Here is a 27,559-nt window from a genome sequence, read left to right as displayed (position 1 = left end):
AAAAAAAAAAAAAAAGGAATGGAAAATTTGATCAGAAATTCAGCTTAGTTTATTAGCTCTCTCTTTACAACGAAACTTTCAGTGAAGCTTAGAGCAAGCTGTAGATTAAAAAATTTAGCTTGAGGGGTTAGCCTCATGCATAACATGACAATGTAGGTGAAGCTTATATATTAACAAACATTAAAAGCACATTCATACATTTAAGGACATTAAAAACCTGCAGTCCATATTAGCAAGTAGTAATATTCTAATCAAAGTAGTAATATTCTTATCATATTATAAGAAATAAAGATACAAGCTTTACGCAAAGAATAATAAAGTTCACTTTTCTTCTGAAAAGCTGTTGTTTAAGAGAGCATTTTTGATATGCAAGTCAGATTGTTTGGTCTGGGCTGTCCATTTACTTCTCCCAGAAATTCTTTCTACACCATAAACTCAGAAATTATTCAGACAGACAGGAATCCCAAGAAGTTATTCATTTTGCAAGCAAGGAAGAAGGGAAGAGTCTATTTTAACTAGCTTAATATAATAACCTTGGAAGCTTCTTTCTCACTATAAACTAAAAATATAACACATGAAGGCAAAACAAGATTTAGTCCTGCATGTAGAAAAGAATTTTTTAAAAATACTCATCAGAGTCACTGACTTGCTCAGTGCTCTTTTCCTTCCAAGGAACTCGATGATATAGAGTAACAGTGCAGGCTGGGGGCTAACCTCTTAGAGAGCATCCCTGTAGAAAAGGACCTGGGTGTCTCGGTGGATGACAAGCTGACTATGAGCCCGCAGTGCTCTTGTAGCCAAGAGGACTACTGTGTCCTGTGGTGCACTGGGAAGAGTGTGGCCAGCAAGTCAAGGGAAGTGATCCTCCCCCTCTACTCAGCCCAGGCGAGGTCACATCTGAAGTGCTGTGTCCAGTTCTGGGCTCCCCAGCACAAGAAAGACAAGGAGCTACTGGAGAGGGCCCAGCAGAAGGGCCACAAAGGTGATTTGGGTCTGGAACATCCCTCATGAGGAAAGACTGCAGGAGCTGGGTCTGTTTAGTCCAGAAGAGAGGATTGAGAGAAGATGTCATTAATAGCTCTCAAAGGTGGGTGGCAATAGGAGGGTGCCAGACTTTTCAGTGGTGCCCAGCAACAGGAGGAGCAATTACCACAATCTAAAGCGCAAAAAGTTTCACCTCAACATGAGAAGAGCTTCTTTACATTGAAGGTAGCAGAGCACTGGCACAGGCTGCCCAGGGAGGTCATGGAGTCTCCCTCTCCAGAGACAATCCAGACCCACCTGGATGTGTTCCTGTGTCACCTGCTCTAGGTGGAGGCACAGCTGACACCAGCATCAGTGCCTTATTATCTTAAAAGCTCATGTCTTCTCTCTATAGACTTCTCACAGGTAGTTCCATGCAACATTGACTCCTTCTCTTTCTCTCTTCCTTCTTCCTCCTTCTTCCTTCCGTATGAGCAGCTAACTCCATCCTGTCCCTTACACAACTGCCTAACCCTGCCTGTCCCTCTCACCAAATCTTACCTTGTCTGTCCCTTGCACAACCACATGACCCTTCCTCTTCACAGCATGGCCAGCAGATTCCAACTGCAGCACACTCCAGCTCCAACTGCAGCCCCAGTAAAAATCTCTTAACTAGCTAACCAACTTTTTTATAATACCCATTCTTATTGGCTGGTAAGGTGGTTTTCACTCTTTGATAATTAGTACAGCCATAATTCACTGGGGGAGATTGCCTTCAGCACTATCCTTACAAACCATTCTCCCACATGACACTGCTTTGTCGGGAGGTGGGGGTTGGACTAGATGGCCTTCAGAGGTCCCTTCCAACCCTCGTGGTTCTGTAATTCTGTAAGAAAACAAGGACAGTATAGTTTATTCACTTTCAAGGTTATTCAGTCTCAAAAGAGAATATTTGGTTTGTGTCGCTGGAAAAAGTAAAAATGTCCATTGCCAATAAACAGCCACATGCCCATCTCAACCAGCTGGCCATAACCAGCAAAAACCCCACTGAGGGCTCTTGCACAGGCAGTGAAATCAGACAAATTCCATAACACCTCCCAGCTCTAATTTTTTAGAAAAAAGTAATAATAATTAAGGAAAAAAAAGGCAGGCAAACTTGTTGCTGGTTATAACATTTGTTACACATACACATTGCCACTTCTTACTGGTAGCAGGTAGCAGCAGTTGGACTGAGACCAAGGATGGGTAACAAATAGTTTAGTTTTTGTTCCCTACAAAATTGCTCACTTAAAGCTCCATTGTACCACACTATTAAGACAAACAAAGGCAGAGACATTATCATGAGGACTGTACGGGTCTGGTGAGAGTGAGCCCAAGGTAAGAGATGTCCCCACTTAGCACGATGAAGATGTAAACAGACTGAGGAAAAAATAGGAGAAGAAGGTACAAAACACAGTGATAAAATCAGAGTTAACTCGGGGCTACACTGAACTTAGTCATTGGTATTTCAGTTTAAAACAAGCATTTTGGTGAGAAGAGCGTAAGCTGGATTTTTAGGGTATGGTGATGTGCTAGGACCTGGGGTTTCATCCAACCCTTATCCAGACATCTTGCATTACACCAAACAACTTTAAACATTTCCTATCATCTGGGTTTCTCTGAGGCTGCTCCTTCTCTGCTTCCCAGTCATACTGTGGTAACAAGTCCACTGCCAAGAGGAAGATGTTCAACAGGTGGTAAAGGCCAGGTAAGAGCAGAAAACACAATCACAAACCAGTTGTGTGGCAATCTCAGAATTTTTATTCAAGTTTCCTTAAGCAGGTATACAGATTCACAATGGCTGCACATTAAATACATCATGCTTTGCTCAGTTTGGTCACAAGATCAGTGCTCAGGAGAGAAGACTGGTTTGAAAATGCCCACAGCTTGGAGAGCCACAACATCACTGCAGTTGTCAGAGTGCTGTAGCCTGGTGTGTGCACAGGACTGAACAGGAGTGCCAGCAAAACTGTATGTGGGGCCTGGAGAGCTGGAAAGAACACCAGCTCCAGACATCAGTGAAGACCCATCCCTCTCTGGTTTCAAAGACAGCAGGATGTCCAGGATGTCCAGAGGACGATGAATAGCAAAGCATTACACATCAAAACATGCACTTGTGAGTGAGACACTGCATACAGCAACTGCAGAAGATGAATTCTTTATGGATAACCACACACAGCCAGGGAAATAAAGCAACTTTAGCAGCCATGCTTTGAAACATTGCTGACAAACAACACTTCAAAGGTCACACAACATACCTGAAAACAGTTGGTATACAGATGAATATTATACACACTAAATATTGAGATAAAACTTCCATTAAGCTCAAGAGCCTGGGTATGTAAAAAGGAAGGGCAGATCATTTAGATCATTTTTACTGATATCTGTGTCATGACAATTAACACTGTTTTCCTCTGCCCTGCCCCTCCTCTTTACTGCCCAGCTCTCTTCACGGTTTGACCAGATGACTGATGCAGCTGACTCAGCAAAGCCATTTTTACCCTGTCTTCTTCTGAAACAAAAGGCACAAAATATCCCTCAGCAAGGATTTCTCCCAGTATTTCCTTCATTTATTCCTTCTGTGCTTTCTGTCTTCAGGCTTTCTTAAAAATGTAATTCCTATTTCTGTCACAGCATCGCCCTTCAGCCTGTCCTGAAGGAAGGAAACTTCTGCTGCTAAGTGAACCTAGAAAGAATCAGGTCTGGTCAGTTAAGAAATGCCCACATTTCTACCCTCCTCTGGTATAATGAACTTTTTCTTTCTCTCTTACCACAAGAGGACCCCCTTCCACAGGCTTCATAGGAAACAGATATCTAAATTGTTTTAAAATAGTTTTCATAACTAACACAAAGGAAGTTTATAGACACTGGAATTCATATAGCACATTACCCAGGGGTCTGCTTTCTTCTGAGACCCTAAATTGCATACTTGATGATTTTGTGATCACAGAATTTTCTAGTCATATAAGACTTATAATACTTTTGTTGATTAGTCTTGTATCAGATACTATAATTCTGAGACTGGTGTATATATGTAACACTGCAGGGTTGAGTTTTTTGTCTCTTGAAATATAAGATATATGCCAAATTGGATACTGACAGAAACATAAAGCAGCCCAAAAGTAATCTTCCTCAAGAAGCTCTACAGGTCAGAAATTGTCAAATTATTCGTTTTATTTATTTCTTTGCAAAAAACCTTAAAAACAAAATTTGGATTGCCATCTGATACACTTCTGATGCTTAAGTTTTAACATTACATTCATCCACATTTTGTTCTCTCTTTCAGCAGGTACCATGGTAACCTGAGACTACTATTTATCTTGATAAATTTGGAAAAAATCACGGATGACTACTACTGGCTACAGCTGTGCAGGGAAGTGTGATAGGCTCCAGGAGCAGCAGAGGAACCCAACAAGCCCCTCTGTCCCTCCACTTTAAGTGTTACCTGGCTTCCAGGTAACCCAGGATCCCACCTGACTTTTGCACCCAAGTCAGCCACTGAACATCCTGAACAGCCAGGCAGTGACAATGTGGAGGTGAGATAATCCACGTGCTTCTCTACCTGGGGATCCAGGATCAACCTTGTCTTCTTTTATCTAAATATAGACATTTGACTCGAGAGGTTAAACAATACTGTATTTCCTGCTTTTATCTGAACAAGTGATTTTGTTTTCCTGCACTTCTGTGAATTAACAAAAATGGAGAAAACATATGTGCACTTCCTTACCATTTCCAAGGCACCTCGAATCACCCCACAGAGGAGGTTACAATAGCAAAGTGATGCTCGTTCTGCTGGCAGCTCCTCCACAAAGTCCACTAGTGGGTTTTTATCCAGGATTAGGGAGAATTCATTCCCTGTGGCACTACTGCAGCTTACGCTAGGGGTCACCCCAAGGTACATCTTGAAAGCAACCTGCGAAAGAATGAAACGCTCCTGCTTAAATGTGTTGCGTGCAAACTAGAGGTGAAACCCCAAGAAAAAAGGGGTAGAGCCAGACAGGCTAGAAATCTAGGTACATTTGTCTCTTCTGTGATCAGCTTGAGCCAGCAATGCAAATCTAGAGCTATGTGATGCTCCAGGAAAGCAGAGAGCTGTTCTTCTTTGATGTTCCTACATTTACAGCCCCACACAAAGTGGTTTTAGTGTTATCGCTCGTCTGCTTTCAGTCTGCTTTCAGTCATGTCATACTCCCTCGGGACCATTAGCATCTATATTAGGTCGTTCACTACCTCACCAGCAGCTTTTGTAATCACAGCTTAAGGTCTCCTGCAACTGGCCGAGCGTGTATGGCTTTTTTACTCTGATCTCCATCTGCAGCCACTTAAAGGCACAAGACCAGGAGCTCCAAGAGTGCAAGCGTATTTGGTTAGACAGAGCTCTGCCTGCTTTCCTCCCCCCGAACGCCGCTGTGGATGCGCCCCGTCCGCGCCGAGCGCATCCAGCCCTGACATCAGCGCGTTATCTCGGCAGGGCGGGGGCGGCCGCGCTGCTGCTCTCGGCACGGCTCTGCCCTGCTGCACGCCGCTGCCAGCCTGAGAAACCGGCTTCATCTCCACCTCCTCAGTGAGTATCAGACATGGATGCTTTCCAAACAATCCTCAAGTTCTTTATGAACCGGAAAACCGCCATAGGTTACAGCTTTATGGCGCTGCTGACAATGGGAGGTGAACGTGTGTTTTCTCTTGTTGCTTTCAGATGCCCTTGCAGCAGTGAAAACTTCAGGTACGGTTTGGTGTTCCTTTTCTCGCCAGCTCTTGTTTTGCTAGTTATTGGATACTTCTTGAACAGCAAGACCTGGAAACTCTTTACAGGCTGCTGGGTGAATCCTAGGAAACTATTCCCCAGAGGGAATGTCTGCCATTTCTTTTACGTCTTTGGACAAATCACTTTAAATGCTCTGGTAGCCCCGGTGATGTGGCTTTCCGTGGCTTTGCTCAACGGGACTTTTTACGAATGTGCCATGAGTGGCTTGGAAAATCCTGCCTACTTACACGCAGCTTGTCACAGAAAATCGGAGAAGTGCTTTGAAGAGCTACACAAGGTACCCTGTGACAAAAGCTCCCTGCCCTTTTCAGAGAGTGACGAACTGAAAAGAACACTTCAAGCACAGTCTCAGGTAAGAAAAATTATAAACAAAGAGCATTATACAGGTTGTACTGCTGCTGTGATTTATCTGTGGAAGATCCTGATGTCAGATGTGATGTTAAAACTGTTGGCTTCATGTAAACAAATGTTTTGGCAGCCTTGCAAAATGCAATCAATCCATCTTTTGGTTCAGTTTGGGCTGTTCCATATTTCTTAGGGGTCCCCACAGGTGGCGGGGTCAGTAAGATCAGAAAACCTAAAGCTTTCTTCATGAATGGAGATTGCTCTAAAGAGGAAAAAAAATACCAAACCTCAGCTGGATTGTTTAGGAGGCTGAAGTATGGGGTCTGTCCTATTAAAAAAATTCATGCCATACTCTCCTATTTTAAATCGTTGTGATCAAGAAATTTTAGGTCACTAACAGTAGAAAAATTCTGGAAAATAGTATTAATGAAATACCTTTTGACTGCTTACATAATGTGTTTCTATTTGTGTTCCTCATTTTCATGATGCTAAATGTGAGCATGTTTTTGTTCTGCTTGGAGGAAGTGAGAAACAATAAAGAAAGCAGATCATGAAAAGCTGAGATCTTACTGTATTTTACAGTATTTGTGCAGTAGAGTTTTGCTCTCTGCATTGTAATGCAAATAAATTCAGAGGCAGAAAATCAAAATGGTGGAGAGAATAATAAAAAAAATGTTACAGAAAAGGGAAAACACTCTGTGGAGCCAGCAAATTTTTGTCAGGAATTGTATCCATCTGGAACAATTTCCTTTCCAAGAGCTGGTTTTATTTTCAAGTCCTCATGCAAACAGGAAAAAGACTGCACTGCAAACAAAGGAATTTATTTGATAGTTTTAGAAGGCAACAGCAGATAGTGCTTAAGACTTTAAGTTGTATGTATAGGAACTAGTGAAAGACCAGGGACTCAGTTTTAGCATGAGAATATACAAGTACATTTTCCAAGCTGCAAGAAAGTGAAAAATTGCTAAAGAAAGTGATTTTTCTTATACCCATAAAAATCATTAGTCAGTAGAAAGTGATTGGGAAAAATAAAGGAAAACTCTGCCTGCTCTTCCACACCAGTTCCTAAGAATAGCTGTTTGTCAAGCTCCTCTGTTTCACAGGCTTCCCTGAGGAAACTTTCTATATTCCATCAGCTAAATACAGATTTTTACTGGTGGCTATGTTTTTTTAACATCAGTGCAAGAGTTCATATGAGAAAGGATGCAGTTCTCCTTCTCCAAAGTAAAGTAGAATATTTGTCCCACATTGGAACTTTTTCCACTGTTTGAAAACATATATTACTGCGGTTTTGGGGGGTGGGGGGTTGTTGAGTTTTTTTGTTTTGTTCTGTTTACACACTGCAGTGGAGTAAAAGAGTAAAACTCTTGGCTAGGCCAGTGGCACAAGGCAGGAAAAAATTGTGCTTACACCGCTGGTCTCCTTAGAGGAGAACATCACACAATAACAATTTCCACCACATTTTTCCACTCTCTCCCTTTGCGGAGGAAGTAATTCTGGAAGTAGATTTTTTTTAATCAAATATGCTTGACAGAATTTTGTCAAAATCTGAAGCTGCTACAGAAAAGAGAAGTTTAGTGATGTTGGTTAATTAATGCAGTTGTTGTGTTGGAAGGAAGTAGCATTTTCTCTTGTGTTTTTTTAATCTGAAACTGATTTCTTTTACCTTCCCAGATTTTAGGCTGGTGTGTGATAGTTACCGCAGCTCTCCTCTCCCTGCTAACCACTTGCTGTGCCAGCTGCCAGTCAAAAGTCAGCCACCTCCAGCAGATGTTCTGGAGAGTGTATGAGGGGACAGAGAAGGAGCAACTGGAGCAGATTTTCCAGCTCTATGCCACCAAGCTGAGCGAGCGAAACCTGAAGTGCTTTTTTGAAAACAAGGAACCAGAACCCATTTCCCTGCCTGCTTTCCAGGCATGGGAAGATGCCTCCCAGCTCTACTCTTTCAGCAGCAGCAAACAGCATTATAGCACGATTCACAGGCTAGTTGAAGAAGGCCAGAAAGGAATCAGTGAGGAAAGAGAGACAATGTTGGACCTTGCGGACAGAAGGGAAATACCATAGACCAAGTATATTTTCAGCTTTTTTATATCCTGTTAATATGGCATACTTCTAGCTGGTTTTGTATCTATATTTTTTCACAATGGCATCTTTCTTCATCGTGCTTCCTCCCAGTTAAATACTTGCTCCAAAAATGATGTAATGAAATTATTTCCCTACACGAGTGAAAAGTACTGCAGTACTCCATGGCACCCAGGATTCATGTCACTGGCTCAGCAGCAAGAGCTGACAGCACAAAGAAATTAATAATGGCTTCTACGAGAGGGTTTTAACAATATGCTATGTAAAATGTGCTATAGTGTGCTTGTCCTATGTAAATGAAGAGACTATCAACAAGTAAAGTCATTTAAAGTGTGTGAACATAATAGCAAGTTATGTGTGGCTGACAGCACGCAGAAAGTAAAGGTTTTCTGTCCAGGTCATTTGCAGGCTAATTGCAGGTACAGCCTTGTTTTGAGGCACCTCAAGGCTTCTCTGCCTTTGGATATTTTACATCTGTAGAACATCTCCCTGTTATCAGCTCCCAGTCTAGACCTTCCCTTTGTATGGATATAAAGTCCTAGTTTTGAGCGAGTTTCAGGCACTGGGTGCAGCCTGTAGTGCTATGTAATATTGTTGTTTCTGGGCCTGCAGCCAGTGTACAACAGAGAGTCTGGAAGGAAATTCCAATTTTTAAGACAAGAAAATATATTTGCAGAAGACCGACTTTCATTCTTTTTGAATATCCTAGGAAAACTTAGTGTCTGGAGCAAGAAGAGCCAGCAGGTGAAGCAACTGGACAGTCAGCGCCTCTGACAAATGCATTTCACCCCAGAGCCTTGTGCTTTATCTCACCCACTTGGAATTCATCACATGGCTCTCAGAGTGTTCAGAGTATTTGCAAGTGCTGTATAAAAGAATAACAAAATTACGTACTTTCCCTGGGGGGGGTTGGGCAGGCTTTTGTGCAGCATTTTATTGCCAGTCTCTCTGAGCCTGCAAAGAATCAGTTTTGCTGTGCTCAAATCATGGTCTTCTCAACAAACCAGGACATTCTGCCTAGCTGTTCTCATACTCATTGGGCTTCTCCAGCAGGTAAAAGCAGCTATATACAGACCATTACTCTTTATAAAATAAAACACAAGAGCTAATTCAACTCCCTGCTTAGAATTTTCTCCTTATGTTTTCAAGAACTTGTGACATTGTGACAAGACACTGTTTTAAAGTTCTTTCGTCCTAGATGACCCATTTAGCAGCACTTACAACAAGTTAGATGCATAGATGAGCCTGCTGCAGCTGATGCACAGATGCAACATTGCCAAAACCAAAGTGCCAACAGCAGATGTCTGACACTGTGCCTGCTATTTTCTCCCCAGGATCCTCTCCTGGTATAGCATCTACCTGCTTCCAGGCTATATGACCCTTCCTACTTGTCTGGTTTTATCTTTCCTTGTGAGAACTGTCCCAACATCTTCTGTCCAGCCCCATTTCACCTCCTCCCTGCAAGCAAGGGGAGACAACACACCCCCTAACAGGACAGCCCCACTGCCAGGGCCAAACTTCCCTTTCCAAAACTGTCTCCACCTCCTTCCTCAGAAAATCAAAGCAAGTAAGGATGCAATGGGGAGGACAGGAAGTAGGTTAATGAGTTGATCAAAGAAATACGGGAAACAACTGGGTTGATGTAAAGATAAGGCCCCCAGTGTGATATAATAGCTGGGACACAGAGTCAAAAGCATAGCTGGTACAGGGAAGGGTAGGAGGACAGAGCCCACTCAGAGCTTTTGTTGTCCCCTATTCCCTCAAAAGAAAGCTAAGGACTCTGCACCTGAGTACCCGGGGCCATTTTAAATGGCAGCACTTACCAGCCCTATCTTCTACTTTATTGTGGAGGGGCAAACCCAAGGTGAATTTCCTTCTCCTCCTCCTTGCCTGCTTCAGGTTTGCAGGTAACTCATGTTGACAGTGTCTCCACCCCCTAGAGCAGCTGCTGGATACTTTGTGCTGTGAAGTGTGTCTGGTAGGAGCCCATCTCTCACTGCTCCTCACTCCCAGACCTGTGTAACACAGATCTTACCAAAGTGCCTGTGACTTAATGCAATTTCCATGGGGATCCTAGAATACTTCTACAAAAACAGGCTGAAATAACAGCCAGTTTGACCCTATGTTTCCAACTGAAATGTGGGTTTGGCAAATTTAACTTAGTCCTTCAAGGGGCTATTGCAAAAGCTACTTTCTGTCAACATTGTCCCTGAATTCAGCAGCTACCAGGGCAGCTCAGAAAGGGACATATTATTGTCAATGCTGTCCAAAAACAAACTGGAGAGATAGAAGAACACCCAACAAATAAAAACAAACAGCAAGATCAACACTTTCTGCTGGAAAATTCAGATTTTGCATTAATTGTGATAGCCATCAAAACATGAGTATACAAGAAAACAGGAACTTCTGTTTAATTCTCTGGGCTCTCTCCCTCAGTTTAGTCACTAAAATTCTCTTAGCTCTTCTTCCACTACACATCTTCTGCTCCATGAAACTTGAAGTCTTTGTTATAAGAATAAAGACTTTTAAATCATGCTAAGCCCTCAGTTTAGTTTCAGCTGTATTTTGTATGATGAATCCATCCAACTTCTATTGTTAAAAATTCCTGTGTAAAAGAGAACTTGCATGAAAACTATGCAAAAGTAGCTGGTTTGCAATGGATCACCAAATTAAGGCCACATTGCAAAGCTATAAAGTGAAAATTGTCAAAATGTCTTGGCATGAACAATAATTTAAGTGCAGAGATAAGCAATTCAATGAATATAAATGATTTTTTCTTAAAACCAGGCTAAAACTGGTCAGCAACTACTTCAAAACTACCACTTGCAGCCTCTCAGAGGATAAAACAAGGTCTTTTCAGTCTTTGTGACTCAAAAGACTAGAAAGTAAAATGAATTAGGTGGTTTAAAATTTACATTCCATAAATCTGTCTTGTTTTTAATCTATGAAGTGGAAGAAAAAAGAATCTCTGTTTAGACACGTAGGCTTACCACCAAAATGATTCCCATATAAAGCCAATCTCACTTTTGAAAATGTTATTTGCAAATCTATGACATTATATGTTGCTTAATGAGAAAATGAGATCTATGCAGTCTGAATTAAAAATGTATCACTGCCCTTTTTCAAAGTCTCAACCGGCATTCCGTCTCTCTCAAGCAGCAAGAATAAAAATCATTAACATTTTGATGGTGCTTAAACACAGTCTAAAATTACTGAAACATTTAGGAAGCCACTAACGTATCAGTTCCTCTACATACTACTGGGGACTTTTCACTACCAAACTTTTCATGCATAAGTCATGACATCAAGTAAGTAAGTATAGATTGTTAAAAAAATTAAAACAAAATTTCAGACAGCATAATAGAAAGACTAAAGAAGGACTAGAATTAGTCTGGTTAAAAAGGGAAAGGCAGCCAAAACAACATTTTTGCTAGCATACTTTTGATTCTTAGTATTTTTCCATTCAGTATTTGGAAACAGGAAGCTATCTTAAAGGTCTTGCCATCTGTTGCTGAATCTAAACTTCTCTTCTGAACTTTTCGTTGCTCTCCACAGTGCAGCACTTCAATGTTCTGTTTACTGTCTACCACAGTAAACTCTATTACTTAGCACAGCAACCTACTTATGCATTTCCCTCTCCCGGCTGAGGTCTGAAAACCAACATTTACCAGCTTCATAAATTCTGCCAGTTTCTGTCAGACCTTCAACTGGCCATATGTCAATATACAGGGACCTTGTGTGGCAGCACTGTCCATGACAATGGGAAGGACTTCTTGGGTCCCACAGCTCTGGACAGGGTGGTGAGGTACTGAGTGTCCACAATAAAGCCCATCTCTGCAGCCACTGCTTTTCAGGAACAGATCTATCCTTAGGCACAGCACTGTTTAATCCAGCAGTGGAGCCTGTGAGCCAGCACCAGCTTGCTGTGGACCAGAGGGTTTGGTTGGGCTGCTTCCACCTCTGGCACACACAAGCACCTCCTGGTGCTAGAGAAGGCAGTATAAACATTAGAACTAAAACCAGAAGCTGGTTTTTGCAACTCATTTGATCAGATCAATTACATCAAGGTCCTTTGAGGAGAAATTGAATTTAAAATTTGATTTTGGGGGATTATAGAGAAAAAATATCAACCCCATTTCAAAAGTAATCCTCAGTTATACTCAGATCTACATTCTGAATCCCATCTTGGATATTACTTCTTCAGCTGGGCTTTGTTCCTTGTATCATTCCTCAGTTGGTTTCCATTTTACCCCAATTTGCCAGAAAGCCTACATGTCCTGTTTCACCACTTTTTTAATTCGATCCCAACTGTAACCATGCCAAGTCACAGGACCAACATGAGAAGTCAGTGAACATCATGGGAACTCAGTGCAGAAGGGCTCACTTTGGCTCCTCATCAAAATATGTTGGCCCTTCTCCAGGCCAGTATAAGGCAGTAGTAAAGCCCAGACTTTGCAATCCGAACCAGTAGTGGAAGTTTGAAACTCCCAGTCACTACTTTTGGTGCACCTTTCCTCCAGAATTGAATGTTTCTGATTCTGGGAAGCTGGCTTTGTAGTCCTCATTTTATGTTCTCTTTCTTTTGCTTCATCTCTTTCCATTTCCACAGGGAACACCCACAGCCTGATCTTACAGACTTCTTTGTTCCCAAAGAACTGCAGGATAACAGCTATGTTAACAAGAGTTTTGGCTTGAATTGCTTAACTGTCTTAATTACTTTAACTTTGAACTGGTTTTACTCATTCTCAAACAGATTTATACCTCTGAAGACTTAATGCAGTTAAGTATTTAAGCACTTTCTCCTGGCTGGGAACACTCCTGCTGAAGAGTTAAGGAGATCATGTAAACACCTTCATGATTCTGAACTAAAAACTAAAAAATAATTACTCAATAGAGTATTTGCAGTAGCTTACTGGGTCACTTTAGACATGTTTTGTTGGTATGTGACTCAGACAAATGTGCTTGAAGATTATTTTAAAATTGTTTTGCCAAAGAAATGTGAAAATGCTATCCATATCACATTTTGCCCCAGAAAAGTTATACTCCTACTACAGAACTACTACAGAACTCCTTTTAGTTTGCTAAAAACAGTCTTTCAAAGGGACAGTGTGTGCTTTAATGTTTGTTCCAATCTTTCCAAGTAATTTTTAACTTCTCTTAATAAGTCTCTTTGGAACTACAAGCTGCAGAGAAATAGCATCTTTCTTCCTTGTTAATTTCTTATTGTACTTTGCTGTTGAACACCCTGTACTTAAGACTGATGGTTCGACTTTAATAATGTATTTATAAAGGAAGGAACTATGAGGAATAAGACCCAGAAAACCAGGTATCTGACATATATGTGAAAATTAAATACTGATATACCACCTGAAGAAGAATGTAAATGTGAACAAAAATGTGACTTTGAAGCCTGGTATCATTTTTAAAAATGAGGCAGTGTATTTTAAAACAGTGGTTGAAATGCTGCTTGTCTCATCAGTTTCATTCAGCTGTCTTCACCATTTCCATTGGATCCTTTACCCCAGTTCAGCTGTTATATATCATTCTTATTTAAATTTCTCTTTGAAATTCACAGGAATTCTAACTTGCCCGTGGGGGCAAAAGTACATCTTTAGAAACCTGTATCTTTCTTGTCTGACAGATGTGTGAACAGCTACTCCACAAAAGGGAAATTTCCATCAAAGCAGGTGAAAGTACATGCTCTGATTTTATCTTTTTAATTTTATTATTAGATTTGTGGGTAGTCAGGAAAATGTTCCTCTCATTTTCCCTTCTTACAGTTCTTCTTTGCTACCACTGAGATTTTTGTTTTTGTAGAAAATCCTGCAGCTTATTCTTAATATCACCATTTTAAAGAAAAAAGGTATCTAGGATAATTATGGTGATGATAAGAAGAGTCAAATGGCAGAAGTAAAAATATCGAAATTTAACACCAATATGAGATGGTTAAGACTTATGCTCCTAGGAAGAGAAAAAAGGAAGGGAATATATGATTCTAAGCTAAGACCAGTGAATTTGATAATGCTTAAAAAAATGCAAATTTTATTTACCTGTGCAATCATGTCTGCAGTTTCAGAATAACTGCGGCACTTTTTCACAGCTGAACGAGCCAAAAAGTCATCAATCAGCCTTATGCCAATGCTGTATCCCCTAAGGAGGAAACAAGGAAAGGCAACATTTTAAATGGGCAACTTCTTTCTACTTGCTATCTCCCTAATGCGTCTCTTGCACTTCCTCAGCAAAAGAGCTGCATGATCCTAATTGAATGACTTTAATGACAACACATTTTGCTGGTCTACATTCTTCTTTCTGCCACATTTTGCAGCACAGTGGGACTGCTGTTCATGTAGTCATTTAAGGAATCATACTTCTTTAAGCATGGTACTCCTGGCAAGGATGATATGGATTGTCTGCACTGTCTGAACGTTGTCTATACATATAGACACCAAATCCTGGGCACCCTCACTGCAGCATTCAGGTGCCCAGGAGGACCTGAAGATCACACCTGATCTCTTTCACTTTTTCCTCTTACCTCTTCACCTCATTTTTCACTCTTCCTTTGCAATTACCTGTTTATCATTTTTTCTAACATGATATCTCCCTTCATCTAACAAGAAAAAAATCCAGAAGTTGTTAGTTAACAACTGCTACTGATAGATAAGGCTTTATAAAGGGTAACATGGCCCTGGCCTGTTACTTAGGCTAAATGGACTGGAACTATGGGAGGGTGGCTCAGCTGGAACAGGGGTAGAGAAACATGAGAGATGTGAGAGCCGTGCTGTGGGACTGCCACATGTCCACATCATGCTGTGTGGTGCTTAGTTGACTTGGGCTTGGTGTTCCTTAAAATGATGTAAACTGGTAACCAGGTAACTGCTTAAAAAGGCTGGGTTTTTGGCAATAAAGAGCACTGCTTTTCACCCTCCTGTGGTCCCTGCATCGCTCATTTCCACAACAAACGCAGAGTTTTGGTACACCACCACCACCACCTCCATTTTGTGTTTAAAATACTACAATTTTTTTAAAAAACAAATAAAAAGGGATGGAAGCAAATAGAATTTTTATAAAACAAATATTCATTCCTAACTCTGACACAGTAATAAAGGTCAATAACTTCTTCATATGCAAAACAGCTGTGACTCCAAACTTTTCTGAAAAATGGAAAGTGATTGACACAAATGTTATACAAGAATGGGTACTCAGCTCAGAAATGTTTTTAGGAAATTTTTCTTTCTCAGTTATGTGGATATTGGCAGTTTCTGCTTGTTTGTGGGAGGCCCTACACCCTCAGTGAAGTAGCCCAAACTCAGCAGAGTTTCTTACTCATTTGTGTACAACATCTTTGGCTAGAAGACAAACAGTGAGCTGATGACAGGACCAAAAAGTGGGTTTGGCAGCATGAAGATTAAAATTTCAGTATGTCATGTGTCTAGAAACAATTAAATATTTATCTATTGCCTAAGTATCTATATCAACAACATTGGCAAATGTGTCATCAGCATTTACCAAGGTACGTATTAGTGACATGCGAGACTACTTAGACACATTTCAGCTTTTATGCCTTAGATTTGCAAAGTCAAATTAATAACAGACTGGTAAGCTGCTACTTGGCAACTGTACAGTGAAAAACACCCCTCTCACTACAGACTATACTTGTATATAGAGAGAGAGATAAGTACACTGTCCCCACCTGTTACATCTGTCTGCTGTCTGCTGAGATGGTTTCTTTGTGAAGCTGGGCTGTTTCATAATCAGAGAAGTAAAGAACACACTGTTTTAATGAAACCTGTCATTGTATTATCAAGTCTTCCTCAAAACAAAAAGATTTTACAGGAACAATTGCAATAATGAAAACGTAAGGACAAAAATCTGTCTCCACATCTTCCAAAACTGCTCTCTAGTACATGGCATCACTGAAGAAGCCTATGCATTTTTTAAATTTATGATTTTCCCCAGAGCTGAATGAGAGATGAATATAAAAAAGTATCTGAGGGATGTTATCCCTTATAAGTTTGTGAATAAATTGCTTTTCTTTTTCTCAAATAATGATTTTTTGAAAATTACTTGCATGGATAGTAATTGGACTACAGCTAGTTTGCAAACTTTCAGGTTAATAGTAAAGTGGTCAGCATATTCTGTCCACTGTGACTTTTGTAAATCCATTTTGCATGTCCACTTTGCCCAGAAAGATAAGCCTTACTGTTCTGCCAAAGCCTTTACTATATGTTCTTGTTAACCAGCTAAAAAGTTGGTCCTTGCTGATTTTCCATTATACTGTTATTTTTATGGTAGTAATGCCTAGAAATCTCAGTCAGGATGACAGAGTTTCTAAACACTGGATCCTAATTTTCCAAGGAGGCAATCCATGTAAAAATCCACCGTCAGTGACCTTTTGTGCTCATTCATTGCTGTATGTTTTTTTTTAAAGGTGAGAGGCTCATTTGTCCCTAATCCAGTGAGGGGTATGGGATATTAAATTAAGAAGATTATATTACTAATTAGCATAACTAAAGGATTAGCAAGGAACAAGTGTAAGCTCTGAAAACACTCCTGACACTTTTCCTCAGAGAATTAAAAAGCTAATTGTTGATCTTAATTCACAAATTGGTGTTGTTTCTGTTGACAGAATATTGAATCTTTTCCCTGACTTCCTTGTAACCATAGACTGAATGCTGGAACTTGTGAGATAACAAACAAAAAGCTGAAAGGTAATATATATGTAAGCAAATAGCATTATGGATAAAATTGAACATTTAAAGCAGTACTTACATTCTATCCAAACAGGCATTGACATCTTCATCTTTTTCATAGTCCTTGCACAGCTGGGCTACCAAAGCCCCATATGTGAGTACAAAAAGTTCTCTGCTCTGTTAGAAAACATAAAAATCTAAAATGAAGCTAACTAAAATCCAACTTTTCCATATTTTTGAGCTGCTGCTCATTTAAAGCAAGAAAAAATGGCATTTAAATTAATAAAGAAACTTTTGTCCATGGATGCATAATCACTGAAATTCACATTTCAAGCATTATAGAATCTATATTGATCCTTACTTGAATTTGTAAGGGATTTTGCTTGTCAGAAGTACCATTTCTTGGTATACTGAGAGTTACTATCATCAGTAATTCTTCCATCTTGAGTGTAGGTATGCTGGATTGACAAATGCTGTCAAGTGCCACCCAAGAATAATAACAAACAGAAGCAGAAAAAGAGCTATTAATCCTTTTGCAGTAGGCACAACAGTTCAAAAGGTAGGGTTGATCTGATTCAAATCATTAGCTGCTTTCTCCAAAAAAGTAAAAATTAGATAAAAATTTAGCTCAGAATAATGAAAAAAATACTATGATTCAGCACAAGTGTAAAGAATAACAACAAGATGAAGGGATGGTGAGGATTACAGCCCCTTGCCCAAGGAACATGGAGAGCACTGGATATGCCAAAGGTGCATCTCTGCACTGATCCTGTCACAAGCACTACTCTGAGGTCTGCAGCTATGCACCAGTCTGGAGGAGAGTTTCCTTCTCTCCCTGCCCTGTCAGATCACATCCATGCACTGCAGAACTCTGTATTTAGCAGGAGTAGCAGCTGGCCTTTAAGTGCGAGATTAGGCTGACTCCTACTAAACTTCTTGGACAGGAATTAATTAAAAGAAGTGCTACAGCCCTGTGGCATGTGTCAGACCAGAGCTGCTTTTTGTCTCTAGCCTGTGGAAAAATAGGAGTAAATACCAATAAAAACAATAGAAGAAATCACACAAAGAACAGCAAAGTAAGAACAGCTTGGTGGAAAGATTTCTTCCTGTTTCCTTTGCATCAGAAGTTTGGAGTTTAATCAGTGTTGCTGTTTTAACAAGTCACTGTTCAAAATCTTAAGCAGAACCGTTTTCCAAACTCATTATAGTGATAACTTCTGTTTAAAATAATATTATACTCCTGGCCAAATTCTCAGTAACAAGTTTTCAATGGTGTAAATGGATGTCATACGGGTCCTGTATTGTTTTGTTATTATTGTTCAGCAAAAAGTCTCCGTTGCAACAGGAAAATTACCTCAGAGAATCTTAAACATAATATATCAACGTAATCAAATTTATCAGCCACACTTGCAAACCACTGGAACACTTTTTGACCATAAACTTAAGTACATTAACTGTAATTATATTACACTCTTCCATTTATTTTTCAGTGGACACCTCTGTCCTCATTTCAGAAATTGATACAACATTGCCTTAAAGCCTTCTGGAATTTTTCCACTGCCCAATTCCTGTCAAAAATCACCATTCACCATACAGAAAGCTCTAAGGCTCTAAACTCCCAAAGAAAGGTTTTTGTGGAATCTAACCATTCAAGCACAGAACAGAGATCTCCTTCTCTCTGTGTTTCATTGAATGACTATCTAACCACAGATGTACATAAACTTATCTGGCATTTGTATCTTAGACCATAAACACTTGAAGCAGTTTGACTTCTGCTTCTGAACAGATTGCAGTCTCAGAAACTTTGTGCTCCTCTTTCCCAAGCCTGTGCAGAATCCCAGCATTAGGAATAGCAGCCATAAATGCTGCCGACAGCTTTGCTCTTGTACCACCAATCTTATCCCTATCCTTTCAGTACTTTCAGATTGTTCAGAAATAAGAGCGTATAAAGTACATCAATAAAATAATGGGTTATTCTTACTCCATGCAAAATTTAAATAACACATTACAAAAATTACTTACTATTTTGTGGTTCTCCTGCTTTCTTCCTGGTGACCGAGACATGTTGCTTGTGTAACTCCTGATGTATTTGATTGTCAGTTTATATCTTTTGTTCCTCAAGCAGCATCATTTGCTCTCAATCCTCTTCTCTTTTCTCCTCTCTGCTCTCCTGTCTTTTGCATGAGATGTGTTTGCTGCAGTCTGTAATGCTGCTGATGCCCCTCCTATTCTCTGCTTGCACCGAGCCCTTTGGGAGGAATTTGACTGGCAAGAAATCTGCCACTGACCACAACATAATCACTCTGTCCACAGGAAAGGTTTGTAATCAAATACATAGCTAACAGACACGGGAAGTAAACAGGGCAGGACTAATCTTACATTTTTAGGGGCAGTAAATTTATTCTGTTGTTTGTATCAGACTTTGGTGTTTGGAGAGCTAACAAAAACTTCCACTCTGAAGAATAAAAACACAATTGTAAGATACTGCTGTACAAGGAAAATAAAAATTGATTGTTTTCAATTTAAAGAAGCTGTAGTCTTCTGCCAGCTCTGTCTGGTGAGTTAATGCCTGCCTAAGCTGGGGAAGTGTGGCTTTTAAGGCACTGCTACCACCATGTTGGTGTAAAGCTGCCAGGACAGATAGAGAGAACTCAGCTTCCCAGAGGAATAAATTCTGTACCTGTACAGCTGCCAGCTTGTGCAAATAGCACTTTAACAATGTTCCTAGGGGATATTCTATCATTCTTAACCTGTTACAGTCCCTATTTCTTAATATTCTTGCAATGAACATCCAGGCTTAGTTCACCTGTTTTCCCCTGGGGTAAATTTGGCCTACATGGTGGTAGCTTTGATTTGCAATTAACTTCAACTATGGTCACTGGTGAATTTAGAAATAAATCAGGTAGTTGTCATTCCTTATAGGATTTACCTGCACACACATTCCTCTCAAGTCCTCTCAGGAAAGGAAGTAAAAATATATCACCTCCTCTAAATGCCATGCTGTTATTAAGTTTTTAACTAATAGATCCAGTGCTAGAGTAAAATTACAGATATTTACTACTCCAGATACATAGAAAGCATTCAGATGTGATTTATTTGGGATAAAGAAGATTAGTTCACTTTTAAAAATGGTAGTTTGAAGTTATGACACAATTCAACATGGAAAAATAAGACAGATAAAAGAATTTTCAGCTTTTTCTGTGTAAAGCTCATCCTAACTGCTTTTATTTTACACAGAATGAACTTGTATTGATAATTTTACCATGTAATAGCCTCTTCCATATTTTTTTTATTCAGGTGCTCTTCTAACCCTGTAAAACCTTATTCCATTTTATAAGTGAAACTATTGTAGGTACTTCTCATGTCTAAATTTAAACAATTTTTTAAAGGCATTACAATTCTCTAGATAATTACTTGCATTTCTAAATTGAGTCTGAGATGTTACTCTGATTGTCTCCAACTGGCGACAAGCACCAAATATGCCTCACATTGCAAGTGTAATCCCATATTCCACAAGAAAGTGTACTGCATCACATTAAAAAAACCCCAAAAAATAAAAACAAAAACCCCAAACAAACAACAACAAAAAAAACCCCTGTAAACTACTATAATTAGCATAATTTAACTTCAGTGAACCCACCACAAAGCACTTAAGACTACTAATGAGTGCAATTTTATTTATCTGGTTCAGGATATATATGGATTAATTACTTCAGCCTGCATTATTGATACCATAATCATGAGGGAACCCTGTGCACCAGACAGTGCAATGCATGGCAAGAACATGTCAACATCCTTTGAAAAATACATGTGTGTACACCAGTATATTCACACATACCTTGCTATGTATTGAGCAGAATGTACTACATTTCATAAAGGTTTGCACATTATTGAGAAAACAAAGCTTAGATGGTGTGCCAAATAAACTGGGGATTCAATGGCTACAGTGAGGGAAACAAGTCCTTTGTGGAGTGTCTTGCAGCCCTGTGAAAAGAGTAGAGGTAGGCACATATCTGGCACCTGTTTTAATCCTGAACATATACTTCTTAGTAATCCAAGGCAATTGGAATAGTGAGAAAGCTAGAATCACCCTGCACCTCTCTTTCTGTCCTGTTTTTCAGGAGAGAAATTTAGCCTTCAGCCCCAAGGTCACAGTGCTTGAGCATTTACTGCACCAGTTCTCTTCACTCCTATCAAACCAAAAAACAATCACAAAATACATCCCAAAACTCAAAAGCACAAATAAAAGTGTGTACCAGCACCCTGCCTCTTGCAATTGACTGGCTATTATGGGAAGGCTGATACCTGTAGAGGTAAGTACATGATAAGTGCAACACAGAAGTAAATAATAAATTAGATACTGACTAATTAGAAAGCCTAAAAAAAAGAAAAAAAGTGAAAAAATTCTTTGAGCCAAAACAAGAATGCATTAACCACAAGATGTGGGTGTCCAAATTAGTAAAATACAGCTTTTGTATTTCCTCCCCATTTTCCAGATGGATAGACCTTAAATTTTCTCTAACAGAAAATAGAATTCTTTCAAATCACAAGAAAGTAGGTGTTGAGGGTTTGAAGCTATATGAAAAAAAGTACTTGAACACAGGTTTCTCATGTCACATGAGTGCTTTTACTAAAAGTCCACTGTGGCTGCTGCTCTGACCATGTTTCCAAACAAAGCACTGCTATTGCTGTAGTGCCCTACCTGGGAAGCATTCTCAGTTTGACCTGCTGAAGCTTTCTTGGTTAGGTTATGTTTCTCAAGAGGGCATTTTGAGATGAGTGCCTCTTTTCTGCTCTCTGTAGGAACCTAAAATCTCATATATTTGCCTATAATGCACAGCTGAATTCTAAAATGAAATATGTAAGTTTTAAAAAAATCATTAACAGTCCTCTATTCTTCCCTTAACATAAAGCTTATTATTTTTTTCATCAGTGCTTGTCCTGATTACAGAGACAGGAACTTCTCCAAAGGCCAGAGACCATGAAAATGACTTGGCAGCCTGCATCCAGACTGTGACCTGGCAGATCACAGGACATGGGCAGCGCTCCCTTCTACTCCCACAGGAAATCTGTCATGCAGGTACTTCCATACCATGCTTTCTAAAATGCATTGGTGGGCTTGCATCCATGCAAAATAAAACTCAAAATGCAGCTAGAGGAGCCACAGAACACTGGCCTTTTGACTGCTAACTCAGTGATTAAAATACATGTGCAGGACCAGAGAGACCAAGATTCAGTTTCCTCCTCCAAACTTCAGACGGAAAAGATCACTTTGCTCTTCCTCCCTACCTTTCCCTGGCTATTAGAAAACATAATCCTGGTGTTTTTTTGATTCAATAAATATTGGCAAAACTAAGTGCAACTAGTAGAACTATGGCAGGAAAAGAGAACACAGCTTCTTTGCAGCGTAGTCACAGCTCATCACTAATAATAACTGAGCTTTTGGAAGAAAGAAATGAGTGAGTGAGATTTTACTAGATCAGGTGGAGTAGGGAGCTGAAACCAATCTGCCATATTCTGCCATAGTTGCTTTATTTCAGTAAAAAAGGAGCATAAAAACTGTTTGCTATGTATGTGAAAGTGAAATCTGCATTCCAACAACCATGTTTTAAAAGAAATGACAAATTATTCTCCTTTAAAAATATATATTAAAAAGTCTCCTTCTCATAAGTGAGGTTACTGGCAGTGAGTTCAAGCTGACGGAGTCCTGCAATATGAAAAGCAAAACCATGACTAAGGTTTGTTCATGGATCCAATTTGCCTCAGATGTCAGCTATAAGCATCATTTTGCTTCACAGGCTAGCCAGCTATCACCTCAGGTAGTGGTATTTTGGATTGCATCCAGTCCTAACTCATCCTAGAAATTGGATAAAGAGCCTAAATGTCTACCTCAGGACCCTGGGTTCCTCTGCAAAGGCAAGTACTTAAAGGTTTGATGTGCCACCCAAGCTCTTAATTGGGTCCTACTCTGTAATTTGTTCCATAATAGGATGACCCAGCAGGATCATTTACAGCAGAGCATGAAAGCAAATGCCAAAGAATGAAAATGCAGAGTACAAAGTTGTTGTATTGATTGTATAAATTACCTCATTCAACAGTCTTAGGCTGACTATTAATATTTCAGTGTTGGATACCACTTCAGTTTCACATCTAATGTGTTTCTTGAGTAAACAAGTGATGCTTGGAAGAGCCTTCCTCCCTTATAAACAAAGATACAGGTTCCAAAAGAAATCTCAGAAGGAATCAACCAGAAATTTTAAAATTAACTGAGGCATAATGGAAGACTCTTATAAAATAATTTTGTAATAGCCTGATCAGTTTATTTCACAGATTATTTTTTTTCAAATATAGTACCACTAATACCAAAAAAAAGTTACTGAAAATCCTGGGATACTGAAAGAAAATGAAGGTTTAAACCAGCAATATTTAGACAGCTCTGGGATTTCACTATGCTATTACTCTTTAATAGTTTAATTTACTAAACAACCAAGAACTTAACAAGTTGCAGAAAAGCTGTGACAAAGTGCTGCTGGATGTTTCAGCATGTTTCTGCCCTGCTTTTGATTTTGTGTAACAGAGTCACATTGTTTGAGAGTCAGTTACCAGCAAGGACCTCTTCCTCCTATGGTGACTGGGGACGAGACAAGTGGGTGTCCGCCCCTGTGGACAACAGCTGAGAGACTGTCTCTGCCATCCAAGCAGACACCGTGGGTTCTAAAACTGCTTTTTGAGGTCAAATTTATTATTAGCAACCCTCTCTGCAAGGGAAGAGAAGAGGTTTTGCAGACACTATTATATCACACAACCCAGTCCACACGTGCTGGAGATAGACATCTGTAATGCAAAGGCAAATTCCCCCATAAACTTTCTGGCTAGATTTTTTTTTCTTTTCTTGGTAAGAATGTTTATATGACAGACTGTCAGACTTTTCAGTACTTAAACACAAGTATTTGCATATTCAGATCAGCCTAGGTTATGCAATGCATAGAACTACTAGATACTGTGACCGTAGAAAAAACGCAATCCATAAAAATCATCAAGAATGAAATGTCATATATACCAATATCCAGAAGCCAGCTATGGAAATGCTTAATTGAAATATTTTATTTCTGTCTGTGCAATAGGACTGATTATACTTGTAGAAAATCTTAAAACTTGTAATCACAAGCATGCTATATAAATACCAGCTGGCTTGACATAACAAAACAAAACAAAAAACCAAAAAAAAAACCTACCCAAAAAAACCAAAACCCAAACAACAAACACCCCCTCCAAAAAAAAACCAAAACCAAATGCCCAACCAACTTTCCAAAGGAAACATTCAGCGCGGTAGGGAAAAGACATGCCAGCTTCTTGCCACCTACAGGTGAAACACTAAAATTCTCATAATCCAGCAGCTAACTACTTCTCAACCTCCAGTGTTTGGACAATGAATTGCCCCAAAACTGACATCAAATGCAAATAGCACTGGGATTCCAGACACTGTGCAACTCATGGAATATTTTATAAGTTTATTTTAAAGCGGAAATATTCATTTAAAAAAAAATCAGTCCATTTGCCAAGGATTTGTTTGGATGATCTTTCATGAAAAATAGCTGGAAGGCTCCTTTTTTTTCTTTTCTTTTTCCCCTAGTTTCATGCCATGTTTCTGCTAATTACTGTTGATTAGCAAACAGCTTGGCAATTAACCCTGACAGGTTAGCCATCAGTTTGACAGCACTGCATGTCATCCAAAAGGTGGGGGAATTTATTGTTAATTTCAGACAATTAGCAACAGGCTGGCAGAGCTCACAACAGCCTAAAAAGCTCAATTTTCCAGAACAGCTGAGATAAATTACTGAATCAATTAAAACACATCAGTGGATGTCTGCAAGCATACTTAAAGCCAGCAAATAAGACACTGGAAAATAGTGGGAGGGGAAAGACTAGTAGGGGGTTTTTTGGTGTTGTTTAGTGATATACTTTTTAAGCTGTTGGTGTTTACTCTGCCATTAACACTAGTTAAATATAGCTAAAAGCTAGTGCTGACAAATCAAAAGAATTTGGTAAAAAATAGGATCTAAAATGACTTTTCTTCCAAAGTGGTTAACTTTTCTAAAAGGCAAAGAGGTTGTTATTGCCAATGCAATAATTGCAATATTGACAATTGGTGGGCAGCAACTGTTCTCTTTTTTCACATTCAGCTGTCCCTGTCATGTTGGACAGAACCTTATCTATGGGCTGGCTTTCCTAGGAGTGCCTGCACTGATCCTTCTGATTGTTGGCTATGCCCTGAACAACCAGACTTGGAGGCTGGTTATGGGCAAAAGATCACATTTTGGGAGGGTGACTTCATCAAACTGGTTGCTGAAATGCAAGCTGGTCTGCTTTGTCTTGTGCAGCATCACTGGGAGGGCACTGGTTGCTCCGGTCACATGGCTTGCAGTCACCCTGATAAATGGCTCGTATTATATCTGTGCTGTGAGCGAGTATGTTCCTGGGTATTACTATGGAGCTGCTCCTAACGTTACCGCTAGTGAGCGCAGTAGGATATTGGCTACATTTCCCTGCAGTCAGCTGGTTCCTCCAGAGCTGACCCGGGCAAGAGATGAAGTGATTCTCCTCCTCCGGTACCAGTCACAAGTGAGTAACTCCTGTTGTTCTGCTGCCTGTAACCCTGATGATGAGAGGTGAAGCTAATTCAGCAGGCAAAGCATTAGGATAAAACAAGATCAGCGTCCTCTGTCTTGAGTGCTAAGTCTCTGTGTGTTTTGAAGCTTGTTCTTTTAAGTCAAACTGAACTTTAGGTACATAAATAACTGTATCTATTTGTTCCATTTGTTACCTGCTACCTGAGGCTATATTCTTACTTGTGTGGTGCCCTGAAAACTAATATTAAGTAAGATAAATGGAAGTTTAAGAGCCAGGGAGGGTATGAAGTTTCTTCATTAAAGCAGAAGAAATGAAAGAGGCCCAGGCTGTGAGAGTATCATGTAAACCTATGTAAAATCTTGGGGTTTAGATCAGACTCAATTCTGAAAGTTTGCATACTTGGCAAACAATAGGGGAAACATTAAGTTGTCATTTCAGAGAAAACTGTTTTTAAACAGGCTATAAACTAATATAGTCTAGGACCTGCATGGCCTATCTTGCAGCAATAATAGCTGAGCAAGTAGTATTCTTAAAACTGCACAACAGAACTTTCTTGACCTGGAAAGGAACAAGTGATTTTACTACATGGCTGCATTCAGTAGGTATGGACTGGGTTTGGTGGTAACAGATGCTTTCCAGGCTTATACCTTGTTAATGCTATTACTTAGGAAAAGCAAGCAAAGATAATCGTATGGATTTTCAAAAGTTATCATTGTATTTTCAGCTCTAACAGTTTTGTGGTTTTTTTCCTCCCCTTGGTAAGGTGGCTGGCTGGCTTCTGATTGCTGTGGTAGTCATCACTGTGTTCCTTTCTTACTGCCTGGCAAGCTGTTTCTCGCCACTCAGCTTTCTACATTTCAGATACTGGAGCAGCTATGTCCACAATGAGCAGGAGCTCTTTGATGAGGCGACAGACCAGCACTCCAGGCTCTATGCCATGCAGAATGTAAGGAAGTTCTTTGGCTTTTTCCCAGGAAGTGAGAATGTAAAGGAAATTCGTATTCCATCTCTCAAGGAGTGGCAGGCCATTTCTGGACTGGCCTTTCTGAAACGAGTGGATGAGGAGCACTATGATTACAGCCTCCTCCATGACTGGGCACTCAAGGAGCGTGCAAGTGGAAAGTATCTGAGGATTGACGAAGACCCTGGGATCATAACACAGCTCTGAAGATCCAAGCCCCCACAATACTTTGCAGAAAAGCAGGAACCTGTCTAGCTCTATTTCAGACCCGAGCTGGAATGTGTCAATATAGTATGACATTGATGTATAAATTATGTGAGTGCATCTTGTTAATGTAATCCTTTAGCACCTGCTTTTAGATGGCATTTTGACTCCTGAGGGATGTGGTGATCTATGCCTAGATTAGGTGGGCTATTTCAAGCTTCAGCTCTCTGCCTACTAATAGTTGTGCTGAAAGGATGAGTATGTACTGAGAAAGTTATTTACAAATGTGTTTTTTTTCTTTCCATTCAAAGGCTCTTTAAGAGGTAGACCTTGATTGGATCCTATTAATTTGTCCATTCTGTATAGAGCAAGGGCAGCTATCCAGTTTTTCCATAGTGACACCTAGCAGAAATTACTAATTTCTCCTCACCCATTATTTTTTTTGTATTATATAAGTAATCTACACTGAGTTAACTACTAGTTAAGTCTGGAACTATAGTAGCATATGGGGATATTTTATCATCAAAGGCTGAGTTTAGATACGATGATGAGAGAACTTTCAATGTTGGTAATTCTGATAGGGAGATAAAATCCCCACTGAGTCACATGATGGAGGAGTGTAACACATAGCAGCTGCATGAACAAACACTTGATATATGGCAAACTAACTTGAAATGTGTTCTGGCTGAAAGCAATAGCAAGGTCAGTCTCCTATTTGGAAATACTTAATCTCCAAGGTGTTTGTGTGCTTGCTTACTGTACAAATAGCAAATGAGGATGGGAAAAATCTCAGTCTGTACTTTGCCTCTGTAAACTAATTTATATGTACACTGGGCCCATGAATATTACTGTAATTAAAAACTACTGAATTTTGTAAAA

At 39.7% G+C, this 27,559-nt stretch overlaps 2 protein-coding genes across 10 annotated transcripts; one reads left to right on the top strand and one right to left on the bottom strand.

The window, feature by feature from the left end:
* Positions 1–26: 26 nt before the first annotated feature.
* TRAPPC3L (trafficking protein particle complex subunit 3L) lies at positions 27–18,989 on the bottom strand. 2 transcript variants are annotated; one of them, XM_033054389.2, is made up of 5 exons: positions 18,907–18,989; positions 16,964–17,061; positions 14,245–14,344; positions 4,730–4,915; positions 27–3,688 (listed from the first exon to the last, which is right to left on the bottom strand). In XM_033054389.2, the coding sequence occupies exons 1-5, from the start codon at positions 18,946–18,948 to the stop codon at positions 3,569–3,571; spliced, it is 546 nt and encodes a 181-aa protein (XP_032910280.1). In that variant the 5' UTR covers positions 18,949–18,989; the 3' UTR covers positions 27–3,568. The 2 variants fall into 2 exon arrangements, with proteins under 2 accessions (XP_032910280.1, XP_032910281.1); XM_033054390.2 differs by having other exon boundaries at positions 27–3,655.
* LOC116993589 (calcium homeostasis modulator protein 5) lies at positions 5,241–27,559 on the top strand. Of its 8 annotated transcripts, none has more exons than XM_033054384.1 (6): positions 16,839–16,902; positions 21,006–21,197; positions 21,818–21,964; positions 22,683–22,800; positions 25,266–25,506; positions 26,279–27,559. In XM_033054384.1, the coding sequence occupies exons 4-6, from the start codon at positions 22,766–22,768 to the stop codon at positions 26,681–26,683; spliced, it is 681 nt and encodes a 226-aa protein (XP_032910275.1). In that variant the 5' UTR covers positions 16,839–16,902; positions 21,006–21,197; positions 21,818–21,964; positions 22,683–22,765; the 3' UTR covers positions 26,684–27,559. The 8 variants fall into 8 exon arrangements, with proteins under 8 accessions (XP_032910279.1, XP_032910277.1, XP_032910275.1 ...); XM_033054383.1 differs by lacking the exon at positions 16,839–16,902 and adding an exon at positions 19,115–19,202 and having other exon boundaries at positions 21,836–21,964; XM_033054381.1 differs by lacking the exon at positions 16,839–16,902 and adding an exon at positions 19,115–19,202.

This window comes from Catharus ustulatus, chromosome 3, assembly GCF_009819885.2.
Source record: "Catharus ustulatus isolate bCatUst1 chromosome 3, bCatUst1.pri.v2, whole genome shotgun sequence".
Classification (NCBI taxonomy): Eukaryota; Metazoa; Chordata; class Aves; order Passeriformes; family Turdidae; genus Catharus; species Catharus ustulatus.
Note: the sequence above shows the minus strand (reverse complement) of the source record. Positions and strands in the feature narration are given on the sequence as shown.